Here is a 12,864-nt window from a genome sequence, read left to right as displayed (position 1 = left end):
AGTCATCTAGAGTATTTTTACCTTATCATATATACTTTCAAATTACTACTGGGTAGAAGGAATCCCATTAAGAATATTAAAAAGAGAATACTTTATTCCTTACCCAGGCTTCTGTTACTCCCCTGAGAATTTTTCCTCGACGAAGAACTACTGGGAACACTGGACAATGAATCATGTCTCTACAAATGAAATTCTTTAGTCAGAAATTGTGTATCAGACTTTAAGGATTCTGAAAAAATACATACCCTCGTATCAAACTGCATGCTAACATTTTGACAGTGTTACTCATCAGAATTTCCCACTTTTAGATAGAAGAGAGGAAAAAAGACTTGTGTGTTATCAGGAAAATCCTAAATGTCTGACTAGATAATACATGGGAAAGCCTTTGCTGGTTTTGGTTTGGTTTGGTAAAGAGGAAGAGATGACTACTTATGTTTCATACTTGAAACTATTAATAAAAATCAGAATATATTTGGAAGTGCCCTGTTACCTAAAACCTGCAAAGCAGCAGTTAGCAAAGCAGGGTCCCTCTGGACCAGAAGCATCAGCATCACCTGGGCCACTGTTAGAAATACAAACTCAGGCTCCACTGCGGAGCTACTTAACCAAAAGCTCTGGGGGTGAAGCCTGGCAATCTGTATTTTAACAAGCTCGCCACACAATTCTATGCATGTTAAAGAACTGGTACTAAAAAGAATTAAGTCTACCAAAAAATAACTCAACTGGGGATGATTAAGGATTATTTAGAATACACTTCCATTTTAATAAAATATGTGTATATATTCACATGAAAAAAAGTCTGCAAGTATATATAAACAATATTTTCTCTCAGTTATAGGACAAGTAATTTGTCTTTTTACTTTGCTTAAGTCTACTTTCTAATTTTTAAATAATAATCACAGTTTACTTGCATTAAAAAACATATATATTTTTAATATCAAAATAGCCTCAATTCTATTTCAAAATCAGAAGGACAATGTGCTAATATTAATGAATACCTAAAGTTCTACATCTCAACAGAAATACTAATTTTTACTAACTAGGTAGTTTTTTTCAATAACGAAAGTTAAATCAATAAGCACTTTTAACTATATACCATTTTAAATTCCAATTGCCTGAGTGCGTACGAACTGAGAGATGTAAGACTCATAAAAAAAAAAAAAAAAAAAGGAAAGAAAAATTACTGCCTTTTAGTATTCAAGTGACGTCTTCCTAAAATAGTGCACATGGGAAATACCAAGTGTTTATTCTTTAGATATTAGAATAGATACATCTACAAAAAATATATAACATGTAGTCCCTAATGTAATTCATACATTTCTGAATTTTTAGCTTGAAAATAAATTATCGAATATAATTAAATATATATAAACAATTTACCTGGATGAACCGCTGAGAACTTGTAAGATCAAGCATAGACTTGCTTAGCCCAGGGGAACCAGGGAGTTTGTTGGTCCTTAAATCACAGACTACAAAGGTACATGAGAAAATTACTTTTTTTTAAAACAAAGAAGAAACACTGGAATTCTACTTAATTTGTATCATGAATATTATATGTAAATCAACATAAGAGATAAAGCCTTCTAATGAACTTAAAATTACTTTTTTTCAATTCTTTTATTTTTGTTTGAAACAGAAACCAATATAAATCAAACAATGCATTTTCATATCCACATCAAATATCAAGCTCGGAAAATTCATTCTTTTTCCTTACATTCCCCAATTCTTCACCCCAGAAGAAAAATCTAAGAGGATATAAGTCCTCTGTGCTAAATGTAGTTCAACTATTTAATAAGCACTTACAAAAGAAAAAAAAAATCAATACCGAGTCCTATATGTTCCTGTATTTCTAGTTTCCCTCCTAAACTGTAAAATACTGGAAGAATGGAACTCTGTATACTAACTGTATATTCTAGCACAGTGTCGAAATAAATATTTAAATAAAAACTTCCACTTTATTTTTATTACCTCATCCTGAATTCAGGGCTGAGATAGATAGATAGATAGATAAAAGACAGGAAAAACTGAGAATTTTGTGATATATATACAAGAGGGACTATAACTGATGTAGTCTCAAATATGAAACTAAGAAAGTTCTAAAATCATATAGGCATTTTCTATTTTCTTTGTTTACATTTCCAATCATATCATGAGTTTCCAAATTCATCATTTTTACTGAATAGTGCAGAAAAGGAAAAAGCTAGTAAATATGTTATAGAATTTACAAAATAATCTGTAAACAAAATTTTCAAAAAAGGAAAAATAAAATTGAATTTGGAACTACTAACACATATAACTTACGAATCTTTCAATTTTTTTAATTACATATATTACTACAAGGAAGTCATGGTGTTCATCACATCACTTCTGAAGACTGCTTTTCTCTTATTTTAAAATTTTTTTCATAATAAGAATAATTTCTTCCAGAGCCTTAGATTTAATTTGATTTCTACATTTGTTAAAAGAGAAACACAAAGAGGAAAACAATTCTTTTTTCAAACCTGATCCATATAATCTCATCTCTTCGGAACAAGGAGGAAAGCGCCGACTCAAATCTGGTGAAATGTGCTGATACATATAAAATGGGTTATATACATCATAGCTGGATCCATGATGGGAAGAACTGGAAAGTTCTACCTTTCGGTCTCCAAAAGATGCTCTGGCAGATCCTGAAAGCAAATGACTCTAAAGTTTTACAACATCATTTTCTTGAAGTTATTAGCCAACACCATTCAAGGCAAAGGAAAAAAAAATTTGTCTCGAGTAATACTAACTCAAATGCATTTGATATCTCAAAAAAAAAATAAGCAGAGTTACTGAGCTCTGTGTGGCGTATCCTGCCAGAAATCAGCCATGAACCCTGTTCTCAAGACAGTCTGGTAAATTTTTGGCATATTTTCTTGTCCATATTCCTAAATGTGGACAAGTCTGTATTTTGTAATCAGTTTCCTTTTATTTTTCTACTTATACAAAGGATATCTTTTAAGTTAGATTATCCTCTTCTTTTGGAGATGTACTCTTTTCACAAATACCAGAACATTTATAAAAACTGACCACATGATGAGATACACAGAGCAAGTCTCAAAAAATTCAGACAATTGAAATCACACACAATATGTTCTCTAACCACAATGCAATAAAGTTAGAAATCAAATTGAATAGAAAAATATTTATATTGAAACACAAAGGACCAAAAATGACCAAAAAAGGTCAACTTTAAGAAGAAAAACAAGATTGAAATATTTGCTCTACTGGGTGTTAAGAATAGAATTTGGCATAATTATAAGATCAATGGAACAGAATAGAAGGCCCATAAAGAGACACCCACTTTATGGACACTTGACTTATAATCAATGTGGCTCTGCACAACAGTGGGAAACGAATGTTTTTTTGCTAAAAGGTGGTAAGACAATTGGATATTGATAGAAGAAGAAAAAAAAATCTTTCATCCCAACTAAGCATATTCACAAAAAATTAATTCCATGTGGATTATAGCTCTAATGAAATAGAATATAGCATTAATCATAAAAAAGTTAATAAACAGAACTACATTAAAACTGAAATTTCCCGTTTGTTAAAAGATGAGTTAACCCATTCAGTGAGAGAAGATATGTGCAACAAATATAACTGACAAAGGGCTCATATCCAGCAAGTATGAGGAACTCCCACAAATCCGTAAGAAAAAGACAAGCAAGCCTATATATAAATTGGCTTAAGACTTAAGCAGGCACTTCAGAAGAGAAGCTCTCCAAATAGCCAATAAGCATGAACTGGTGCTCCATCTCCTTAGCCATAAGGGAAATGTAAATTAAAACTGCAATAAGATACCACTACCTGCTCATCAGAATGGTTAAATTAAAAAGCCTGACAATACCAAGTGGTTACAAGGAAGCAGAGCAGTGTGAACTATCATACTCTGCTGGTAAAAATATAAATCGATACAATCACTGTAGAAAACAGTTTGCTAATTTCTACTAAAGCAGAAGATGTTTATACCCTATGATCCAATAATGTCATCCTGGGACATACACACAACTGAAATACTTGCACATGTGCGGTAAGAGATATGTACAAGAATGTTCATAAGCAGAATTATCCATAATTGCCAAAAATTGGAAAAAACTCAAATGTTTAGCAACAGCCAAATAGATGAACTGTAGTATATACTTACTACATAAAAATACCTTACAGAATGCTCTACAGAAACACTACTGTATATCATGCCATTTAGAATACAATCGAACAGATAAATACACTCACTATACAGATATGAAAACAAACTGAAGCTATTAACAATTTGAATGAATTTCACAAACATAATGTTGAATGAAAGAACCCATAAACAAAAGAATACATAAATTCCATTTATATAAAGGTCAGAAAACAGAAAAAATTAAACTATAATATTTTGGAATATGTACTTAGGTGGTAAAAAGTTAAGAAAGCAAGAAAGTGATGATTATAACTACTGGGATATTGATTACTCTGGAATGAACGAAAGCGGGGAAGATGGAAGCTTTGGGGTTACTGGTAATAAGCTATTTCGTTGACTGGTGACTATACACATGTTTTGCTTTATAATAAACCACTGAGCTGTATACTTCTGTTCCTTTTTTCTACATGTGTTTTATATTTCACAGTTTTTAAAGGACGAAACAATAGATCAAATTCCTTTTGAAGCTAATCATCACATTGGAAATAATATATACACATAAAATAAAGTTTTTCAAATGTTTAAATTATTGCCATGTTTTAATTCTTTTTGTCCCACTTAAAACAGACTCCACACTATAAACTACTCTTTTCTGAATTTTAGGCTAAACAAAACTGGTAGCTTCACACCGAGTTCAGAAAAGAAAACATACGGGGTTATGAAGTGAGATTTTATCCTCGTCCTGGTTCAAATACCTATGTGTCCAGTCCAAGCACTGTACGCAGGCAGAAGAGTGCCAAGAGGGAGCGATGATGCCAGAGCCTTACAAAGAGCCTGCACCCTTAGAGGCTAACGTGTAAATCATTCAGCGCACAAACGCTGCTATAACCGTCTGTTTATGGTAACGAGAATAGCACTGTCAAGAGTGGTAGCACCAAAAATGACTCACTACCTTTATATGCTATACTTAGAAAAAGAATATTCTGATTTTATTTTTCCTTTGCAAGTAAGCCACTACAAAATTCCAATTTGCCCCTCAGTAGACAGTGATATCATTTTTTAAGTTCAAGAGGAATTTACAGAACCACAGTGCTATAAAACTAGATGTAAAGTTACACAATTGCTTACACCTCTCAAAAGCACTATTTAAAATTTCAATATTAATTCAAAATGCATTCTCTTGATGGATAGATAGGTAGGTAGATAGATAATAAATAAAGCAGGCACAGAAAAATAATGCTAGAATTGTTATCAAAGCGGTAAGCTACAGCTGTTATCAGACTCATTAGCAAATAAGCAATGCAACAAAACGAATTCCAAATATTTGAAACATAATTTTAGTCATTATTGATAATGGTCTCCCCTATCTTTTCACAATCTCCACATCAGCCCATCACTCACACATACAGCTTACACACATTTGACTTTTATAATTAGGTACCAGGAATACTTTCTTGACTCTAGCTATATAAAGTAATTTTCTCTCCAATATGTTAAAAATCAGATGGCTTCACCACATCCTCAGCGAGCCTATAAGCATAAACCAATTTCTAACTCATTCACTCAAAAAGTAATGTGTTCTATTGATAGGAGGAAAAAAAAAAGACAAAAGAAAAACTATCACACAGGTAGATATTTCTTACTTGTTTTCTGAATATGAAAATAACATGTAAACTACTCTAATAGGGAATTTATTAAATAAATTATGGTAAGTCCATATGATTGAATACTATGGAGCCATTAAAAAGCAATGAATATGAAAACATGTTCATAATACATGATGTGAATAAAACAAATTACAAAACTATTTATATAGTTTAATACCAGTGTTGTTAAACAAGTATGAAAGAGAAAAGTCAATTGATCATAGTATCCTGTGAGCCAGAGCTTTTAAAAACTATTTTTTTAAAGACACTACTGATTATGAAAAACAAGGCACTAAGATCATCTTTCCTTGTTTCTTAAAAAAAAACAAAAACCAGTCATCCCTACCAGACCCAACTCTCCTGTAGACAACAACACTAAACTCTAGACCAAAAATAAAACAAACAAAAAACCGTGAAGACACTGGAAAGTGAACAAAAAAGCAATGCAGATTCTGGATAGGATTTGACGCTGTGAAAAAAGGGAATCTCACAAAGTTAGTTACCCGTTTTTAACAACTTTTAGCCTGCAAGAGGGCCATAGTTGGCACTGAGCTAGGCAGGTAAAACTCCAATAGAAAATCCAGTTAATGTGGCCTGAAAAACCAGAAGGCAGACTTCAGAGCAATCACAGCTGCTAGAACGTACGCTGGGACTCTTGGAAAGAAGAGAGCCCCAAATTCTGGGAGTAAAGTCTGCTCAAATATCTGGCTGATCCCTCAACCACACATGTGTGGGACAGCCTCCAACTAAGGATAATAAAACTAAGCTGAGGTAAGAGTTGCCACCAACCAAGTTGCAGAGTCCAACCCAGTTAACTGCCTGCTGAAAAAAATAAACAAATAAAAACCCTCAGAGTAATATAACAGATTCTAGAGTCTACAACATAACATCCAACATTCAGAATACAATCCAAAGTCACCTCAAACACAAAGAAACAGGAGAATGTAACCCATTCTCACAGAAAAAACAATACACAGACTCTAAACCTAAATGACCTAGATGGTAGAATTAGCAGACAAAAGATGTTAAAGCTCAAAGACATAAAAGAAACAGGCTCACAATAATGAAAAACAAAACAAAACAAAACAAGAAATCACAGACAAAGACAGAGAAACTATAAAAAAGAACCAAATGTGAATTCTACGACGAAAACACCCAATGTCTTAAAATATAAAATTCACTGATTGGCTTAACAGCTGAATGGAGATAACAAACGAAAGAGACAATGAACTTGAAAATAGATTAATATTATCCAATCTGAAGATGACAGAAAAAAAAAATTGGAAAAAAAATAAGTCTCAGAGATACATAAAAACAACATCAAACGGTTCTACATATGAGTAAGTGGAATCCCAGAAGAAGAGGGAAAGAAGAGGGGCAGAAAAAAATATTTGAAGAAATATTTTAGATCTTGATAAGATTTGGATTACATTGGTATATACATTTGTCAAAACTGAAAAAATACGTACTTAAAACGGGCAGTTCATGGTACATAAAGTTAATGTTGAAAGAAGAAAACTAAACAGATAATGAACTCTAGTCAATGACACATACACATGCTTAAGTATTAAGAGGGAGTTGTACTGAGGTCCACAATTTACTCTGAAATGCATTCTCCCCCACCAAAAAAAGGATTAATAATGGACAGAGGAATGGATAGATGGACAGAAATGTGATAACAAGTACAGTAAAATGTAAATGAAAGAATCTATGTGATAGATGTATAGCTATTCACCATTAAGGTCTTTCAGATTTTTCTGTATGTCTCAAATTTTTCATAATAAAATTTTGAGGGGAAAAAATCATAATGACTGACAGTATTTGAATGTACTAAAATTATTTTTAAAATACCACAAGAGTTACATGTTGTTTCCTCTTCCTTAGTCCACTGGATTCTACAATATCAGACAAAATTCAGCCAAAGCATCTACCTTATTCAAGCAGCTATTTAGACTGAGAAGTGTATTTAGATTTAGATTAAAGTTTATTTATAGCCTGGGAAGTCTATAAATCATCTTTGTGAAGAAAGATGGAAAAGGAAGAAAGACGGGAAGGAAGAAGGACTACTTCATCGCTTCCTTATGTCTCTTCACACAAAATTTTAGAAAATAGTAGATAGGAATGTTTACTATATTTACTGATCAAATACAGACTAATTCCTCTATTTTTTCCCCTTCTAGATCAGTGAAGGGTAACCGATGCATTATATTAGGTTGGTGCAAAAGTAATTGCGGTTTAAAAGGTTTAAAATAATTGCAAAAACCGCAATTACTTTTGCACCAACCTAATAATTATATTATTCCTTTAAGAAAGGCCAAATCAACATACAAATGTGTTGTATTATGATCAGATTTCATAATGGGACCTTTCAAAAATACTGCACATTAAGTTCCTCTACAGGAAGAGCAAAACATATAAAAAGCAAAAGGTAAAATTGCATATAAAAATACATCTTTATGCTGAAGATACAAAAGAACAAAATAGTAGCAGTAACAACATTTAAATGCTGCCTGTTGATTTTTAAACCATGCCATTTTATTGTTTACCTTCAAGTTCTTCCAGATGTGAAAGAGTTCCTTGTGTGCTGGGCTGAATATAAGATAACTTAAACCTGGGCACCACAAATGGTACTTCCTTGCCATCAGACGGTAATTTGGAAAGTAAATAATCTTCAGTACAGCCCAGCTGAGGCTTTACAGGAACAGAAGTCAATGGAGCTATACAGACAGTAGTATTTTGACTATTTGAGACTGCTGTTTTAAAGTCATTTTCCGCGGAAACTGCATATAAAAGGAGAGGGAAAAAAAGAAAAAATTAACAATATGCATGTAGATTTATATATAATAATCTAAACCTAACATGCTTTGGTACTTATTTAATCATTTTAGAAGAAACTGCTGATACATGAACTACTCTTGGGTCCTATCAAGCACTTCTGGGCTCCACATTAATTCTGTCCAGCCAATATTTGAGCCAATTAATAGACTCTTGTCAAAGTATATTAACTTATCGTAATGGTAAAAGCAGATTTTCAAGAGTCTCATTCCCACAAGAGCTCAGAGATGGAAGACAAGTTTATTTTGTAGTTAATTCCACAATACTTTCAAGTAAAATCTAGTCGTTTAAAAATATTCTCAACAAAGCAATTCTTGTTGTCACACTAATGATTAACAGCAGTTTTAAATACATAAAGCAATTCTGGAAAGAAGCTAAAGGTCAATCTTCACCAAATCACAAAATAAAATACACATAACCTAATGTAACAGCAACTCTCCTTGTGCTAGCTTCCCTGACCTATTTTTCCATTCTCTAGAACAATACGTAATTCCTAAAACGCGTGACTTAGGACAGGGAGGTAAGGGACACCCAGAGTTAATCTTTAGGTATAAACAGTATTGTCTGTAGAATGGATAAAAATACAACTACCATTGTGCAGGAATGTAAGAAATGTTTTCATGCAAAAAAGAAGCCTTTGTACTCAAATATACTAGGAAGCTATGCTCTGGACTAGGGGTGTCCAAACTTTTTTCAACGTTTTTCACCAAAGGCCATATTCGGTAAAATACACAAACAGCCGGGCCACTCACTTGAGGTGAAGTACGTATTGCCTCACCTGGTTTATTTAAGTAAACTAAATATATTTTTGGAATTTGCTGCGGGCCAGTAAAAAATGGATCGCGGGCCGCAGTTGGCCCGCAGGCCACAATCTGGACACCCCTGCTCTAGACTAAGAAATACCAGAAAGAGTCCATGTAAAATAAAGCTCCAGTCATACCCTGAAGGGATGAGGAAACCAAGCAACGGAAAGGGAGATCTCCAGGAGTCCTTGATAAATGTGGGTCTGATAAAGTTATGGGTCTCGTCTCCCCTTGGGTCATTCACGAAAGGCATTTTTTAAACATTTAAAACATTTGCCAGAGTACGTTGTCCCCCAAACACCACCACTCGTCATTGCCCACCTTTGCCTGTACTATTCCATCCACCTGGAACACTCATGTGCAGTCCTCACCTTCTCTTACTTCCTGCTTCCCACTCAGCTGGCTAAAATCCTCTTCAGACTTTCCTCTCCAAAAGCCATTTTCTTGGTGGTGTTGCCCCAGGGTGTCTCCTGGGTTGAATTCATCTCTCTTTCCCCTATACTCCAGGGTATTTTCTTACCTATTGTGCCTTATATTTATGTTTCTGCCTCCCCCACAAAGTTAGGAAATGCGATTCATTTATCCTTATACTACAAAATGCCACAAGTAAAGAAAACATTAAATGTTTGTTGAAGTCAAAGCAAAACAAACTCACAGCTGTGCTTCTCTGTTTCACCATAGAAACATCCTCTACAGCAACTCTTTATGAACTCTGTTGCCATTATATTCAATTTCCAATATCCAGCAAAATATGTAAGCTTCCAATTTTAATATTAATCTGTTGGTAGAATAGAAAACAAGTTAAAATGATCATGCTTAATGCCATTAGGTATCACTAAACAAATATCGTCTGTCTTTCTAAGAAGCTCAAATGTTCACAGCAAAATAAATTTTTGTTCCTACATGTAACTGTGTATAACCTGTGCTCCTTATAAATTAATAAGATGACATGCTTAAAAATTACTAAATGAACAATCGCAATGTCAAATCTGAAAAAAAGAAAAATTCCACTCAGTTTTCTCTTTAGCTTCGTTTATCTAAATTAACGTCCAAGCAAAATTTGAAAGATAATACGGTACTCTTAAAAAAGTATGAGAAAAAATTCATTTCCTTCAAATCAATTCTTTTGTAAACCCCAAAGGCCCATAATGGGGGCCAATAAATAACTTTACACTTTATGAGTTAGTCTAATGTTTAGAATTACACTAATAGAAAAAAAATCTGTTATCACTGTATCACACACACGTTACCAGCAAACTAAGTTACAAACACGATATACTGGAAATAAAGGGAGTCTGTTTTAAATTCACCAGAAATATAAAATTATATGAGAACTTCATGTCCAATTGCCCACCTTGCTCTCAATGACTTTTTTCTAAATGCACTCGCTTCATTTATGCCTACCTAAACTTTGTACATTTGCATGGGAAATTTCAAATGTATACAAAAGAACACAGAATAGCGTAACCCTATGACCCAAACTAAATATCAACTCATGGCAAATCTTAATTCAGCTCTACTTCTTCACTCAACTTGTCCTTTGGATTCTTTTGAAACAAATTCCAATCATATAATTTCATCCATAAACACTTAAGTAATTCTCTCTAAAAGATGTGGCAGAAGGACCTCACGAGTTAACTTCAAGAGGCTAAAAATGGATCAATTTCAGCATCAAAACAAATAGTAACTATAATGGACGCTAACATACCAAATATCTTTTAAAACTACTTTAAAAACATAACCATAATAGAATTATCATATCTAAAATATTTTATTAAACACTCCCCAGTCAGTGTTTAAATTTCTCCTACGGTGTCAAATTTTTTCATAGTTGTTTCATTCAAATCAAGATAAAAATCTGGATTGTTTCCAGTCTTTTGCTATTAGAAATAGTGACACAGTATCTTTGTGCACACATATTTTCAGATATTTCCCAGTGTATATCTGTAACATAGAGTCCTAGAGATATGACTACTGGGTCAAAAGGTAGATAGATATGTGTAATTTTCTTTAATATTGTTAAATTTCTCTCTGAAGTTGTGCCACCAATTTGCATTCCCAGTAGCAATGTATGAAGAGTACCTATGTCTGTCACCAGCAAAGTGTCAAAATGCTGGACTTTTGCCAACCTGATTAAAAAAAGAAATGATATCTCATGTTGTTTTAATTTGCATCTCTCTCATAAGAAATGAGGCTGGGGACCTATTCATATAAGGCTAACCAGTATCTGTCTCTATGACCTCGCTCTTATCTCTTGCCCATCTTTCTATAAAGCTATCACTTCTTTTCATACTAATTTTTAAAGGATCTTCATACATTTGAGATTAACCCATTGTCCATGATATAAGCAGCCAACATTCTTCCAGTTTGTAACTGTCTTTTTACTTTGATGATGGTGTTTTCTGCTATGCAAGAAAGACTGAGCGAGAGAGAGGGCATGCTGCTGTTGTTATTGACTAAATTGCTACACGCAATTGGATTTATTTCTGTATTTTCTATTGCCTTCAATTGCTCTGTATTTTCCTGCATCAATACCACATATTTTTAATTATAAAGGCTTATAATATGTTTTAATATCTAGTAGGGCTAGCCTCCCATCCGTATTGATCTGCAATTCCAGGGTTTTCCTAGCTATTCTTGCTTGTCTGTTCTTGCAAATGAACTTTATAACCTCTCTAGCCCTAGGAGGAAAAATCTAATGGTACTTTCACTGGGTTCATGTTAAATTTATAAATTGTTTTAGAAAAAAGTGACATCTTTAGGATGTTGAGTTTTTCTACCCATAAATAGGTATATCTTTACATTTGTTCAAATCTGTGTACCTTTGGGAGTTTTCATAGTTTTCCTTATAGTATAAATTTTGAACTTTTCTTGTTAAGCATATGCCTATAAAATTTGTTTAGCTCTTACAATAGCACCTTTTCTTCCATTACATATTATAACTGATTTCTGTTTTAAAAAATTTATACATTTTCAAAAGCCCTTTTTGGCCCCAGTTTAGAGCACTCCTTCACCACTCAAGTCATATAAATTTCTCTCATGTCTAAACATCTAGTGAACTTAAGAAAATAATTACATTTTTTTTGACATTCCTGAGACCCGAGACTTTATATTCTATCCCCTGCTAGAATATAAAGTGTCCAGAAACAATATTGTTTCACTTTCTATTTAACGTTCAGCACCCTGTATGATGCTGGGAATATAGCTGGAACTCAGCAAATATGTAGTCAATAGACAAGGAAACAAAGTACAATAACCAGCTCACATAAATACAAGTAACATGCTCATCGGACTACAAATCTGACCCCAGTCAGCTTGCAAATACTTCACATTAATCATGAAGGGAATGTGGGACAACTCGTTAAAATGATTCCTACTTCTGGGGGCAAGGTCCTCCATGCTGATGGCGTTAAGTCATCCCAAATGA

General features: G+C 33.4%; 1 protein-coding gene across 1 annotated transcript in view; it reads right to left on the bottom strand.

The window, feature by feature from the left end:
- TC2N (tandem C2 domains, nuclear) overlaps positions 1-12,864 on the bottom strand; it is a 40,801-nt gene that overhangs the window by 16,452 nt on the left and 11,485 nt on the right. The window contains exons 2-6 of the mRNA XM_019745207.2: positions 10,093-10,215; positions 8,346-8,579; positions 2,502-2,669; positions 1,381-1,469; positions 104-179 (exon numbers count right to left, since the gene is read on the bottom strand). Of these exons, the coding sequence (XP_019600766.1) occupies positions 104-179; positions 1,381-1,469; positions 2,502-2,669; positions 8,346-8,579; positions 10,093-10,159 (634 nt within the window). The 5' untranslated portion in view covers positions 10,160-10,215. The remainder of the gene's footprint in view (positions 1-103; positions 180-1,380; positions 1,470-2,501; positions 2,670-8,345; positions 8,580-10,092; positions 10,216-12,864) is intronic.

This window comes from Rhinolophus sinicus, linkage group LG03, assembly GCF_036562045.2.
Source record: "Rhinolophus sinicus isolate RSC01 linkage group LG03, ASM3656204v1, whole genome shotgun sequence".
Taxonomy (NCBI): Eukaryota; Metazoa; Chordata; class Mammalia; order Chiroptera; family Rhinolophidae; genus Rhinolophus; species Rhinolophus sinicus.
The sequence above is the reverse complement of the archived record's forward strand: the minus strand, read 5'-3'. Positions and strand labels throughout refer to the sequence as shown.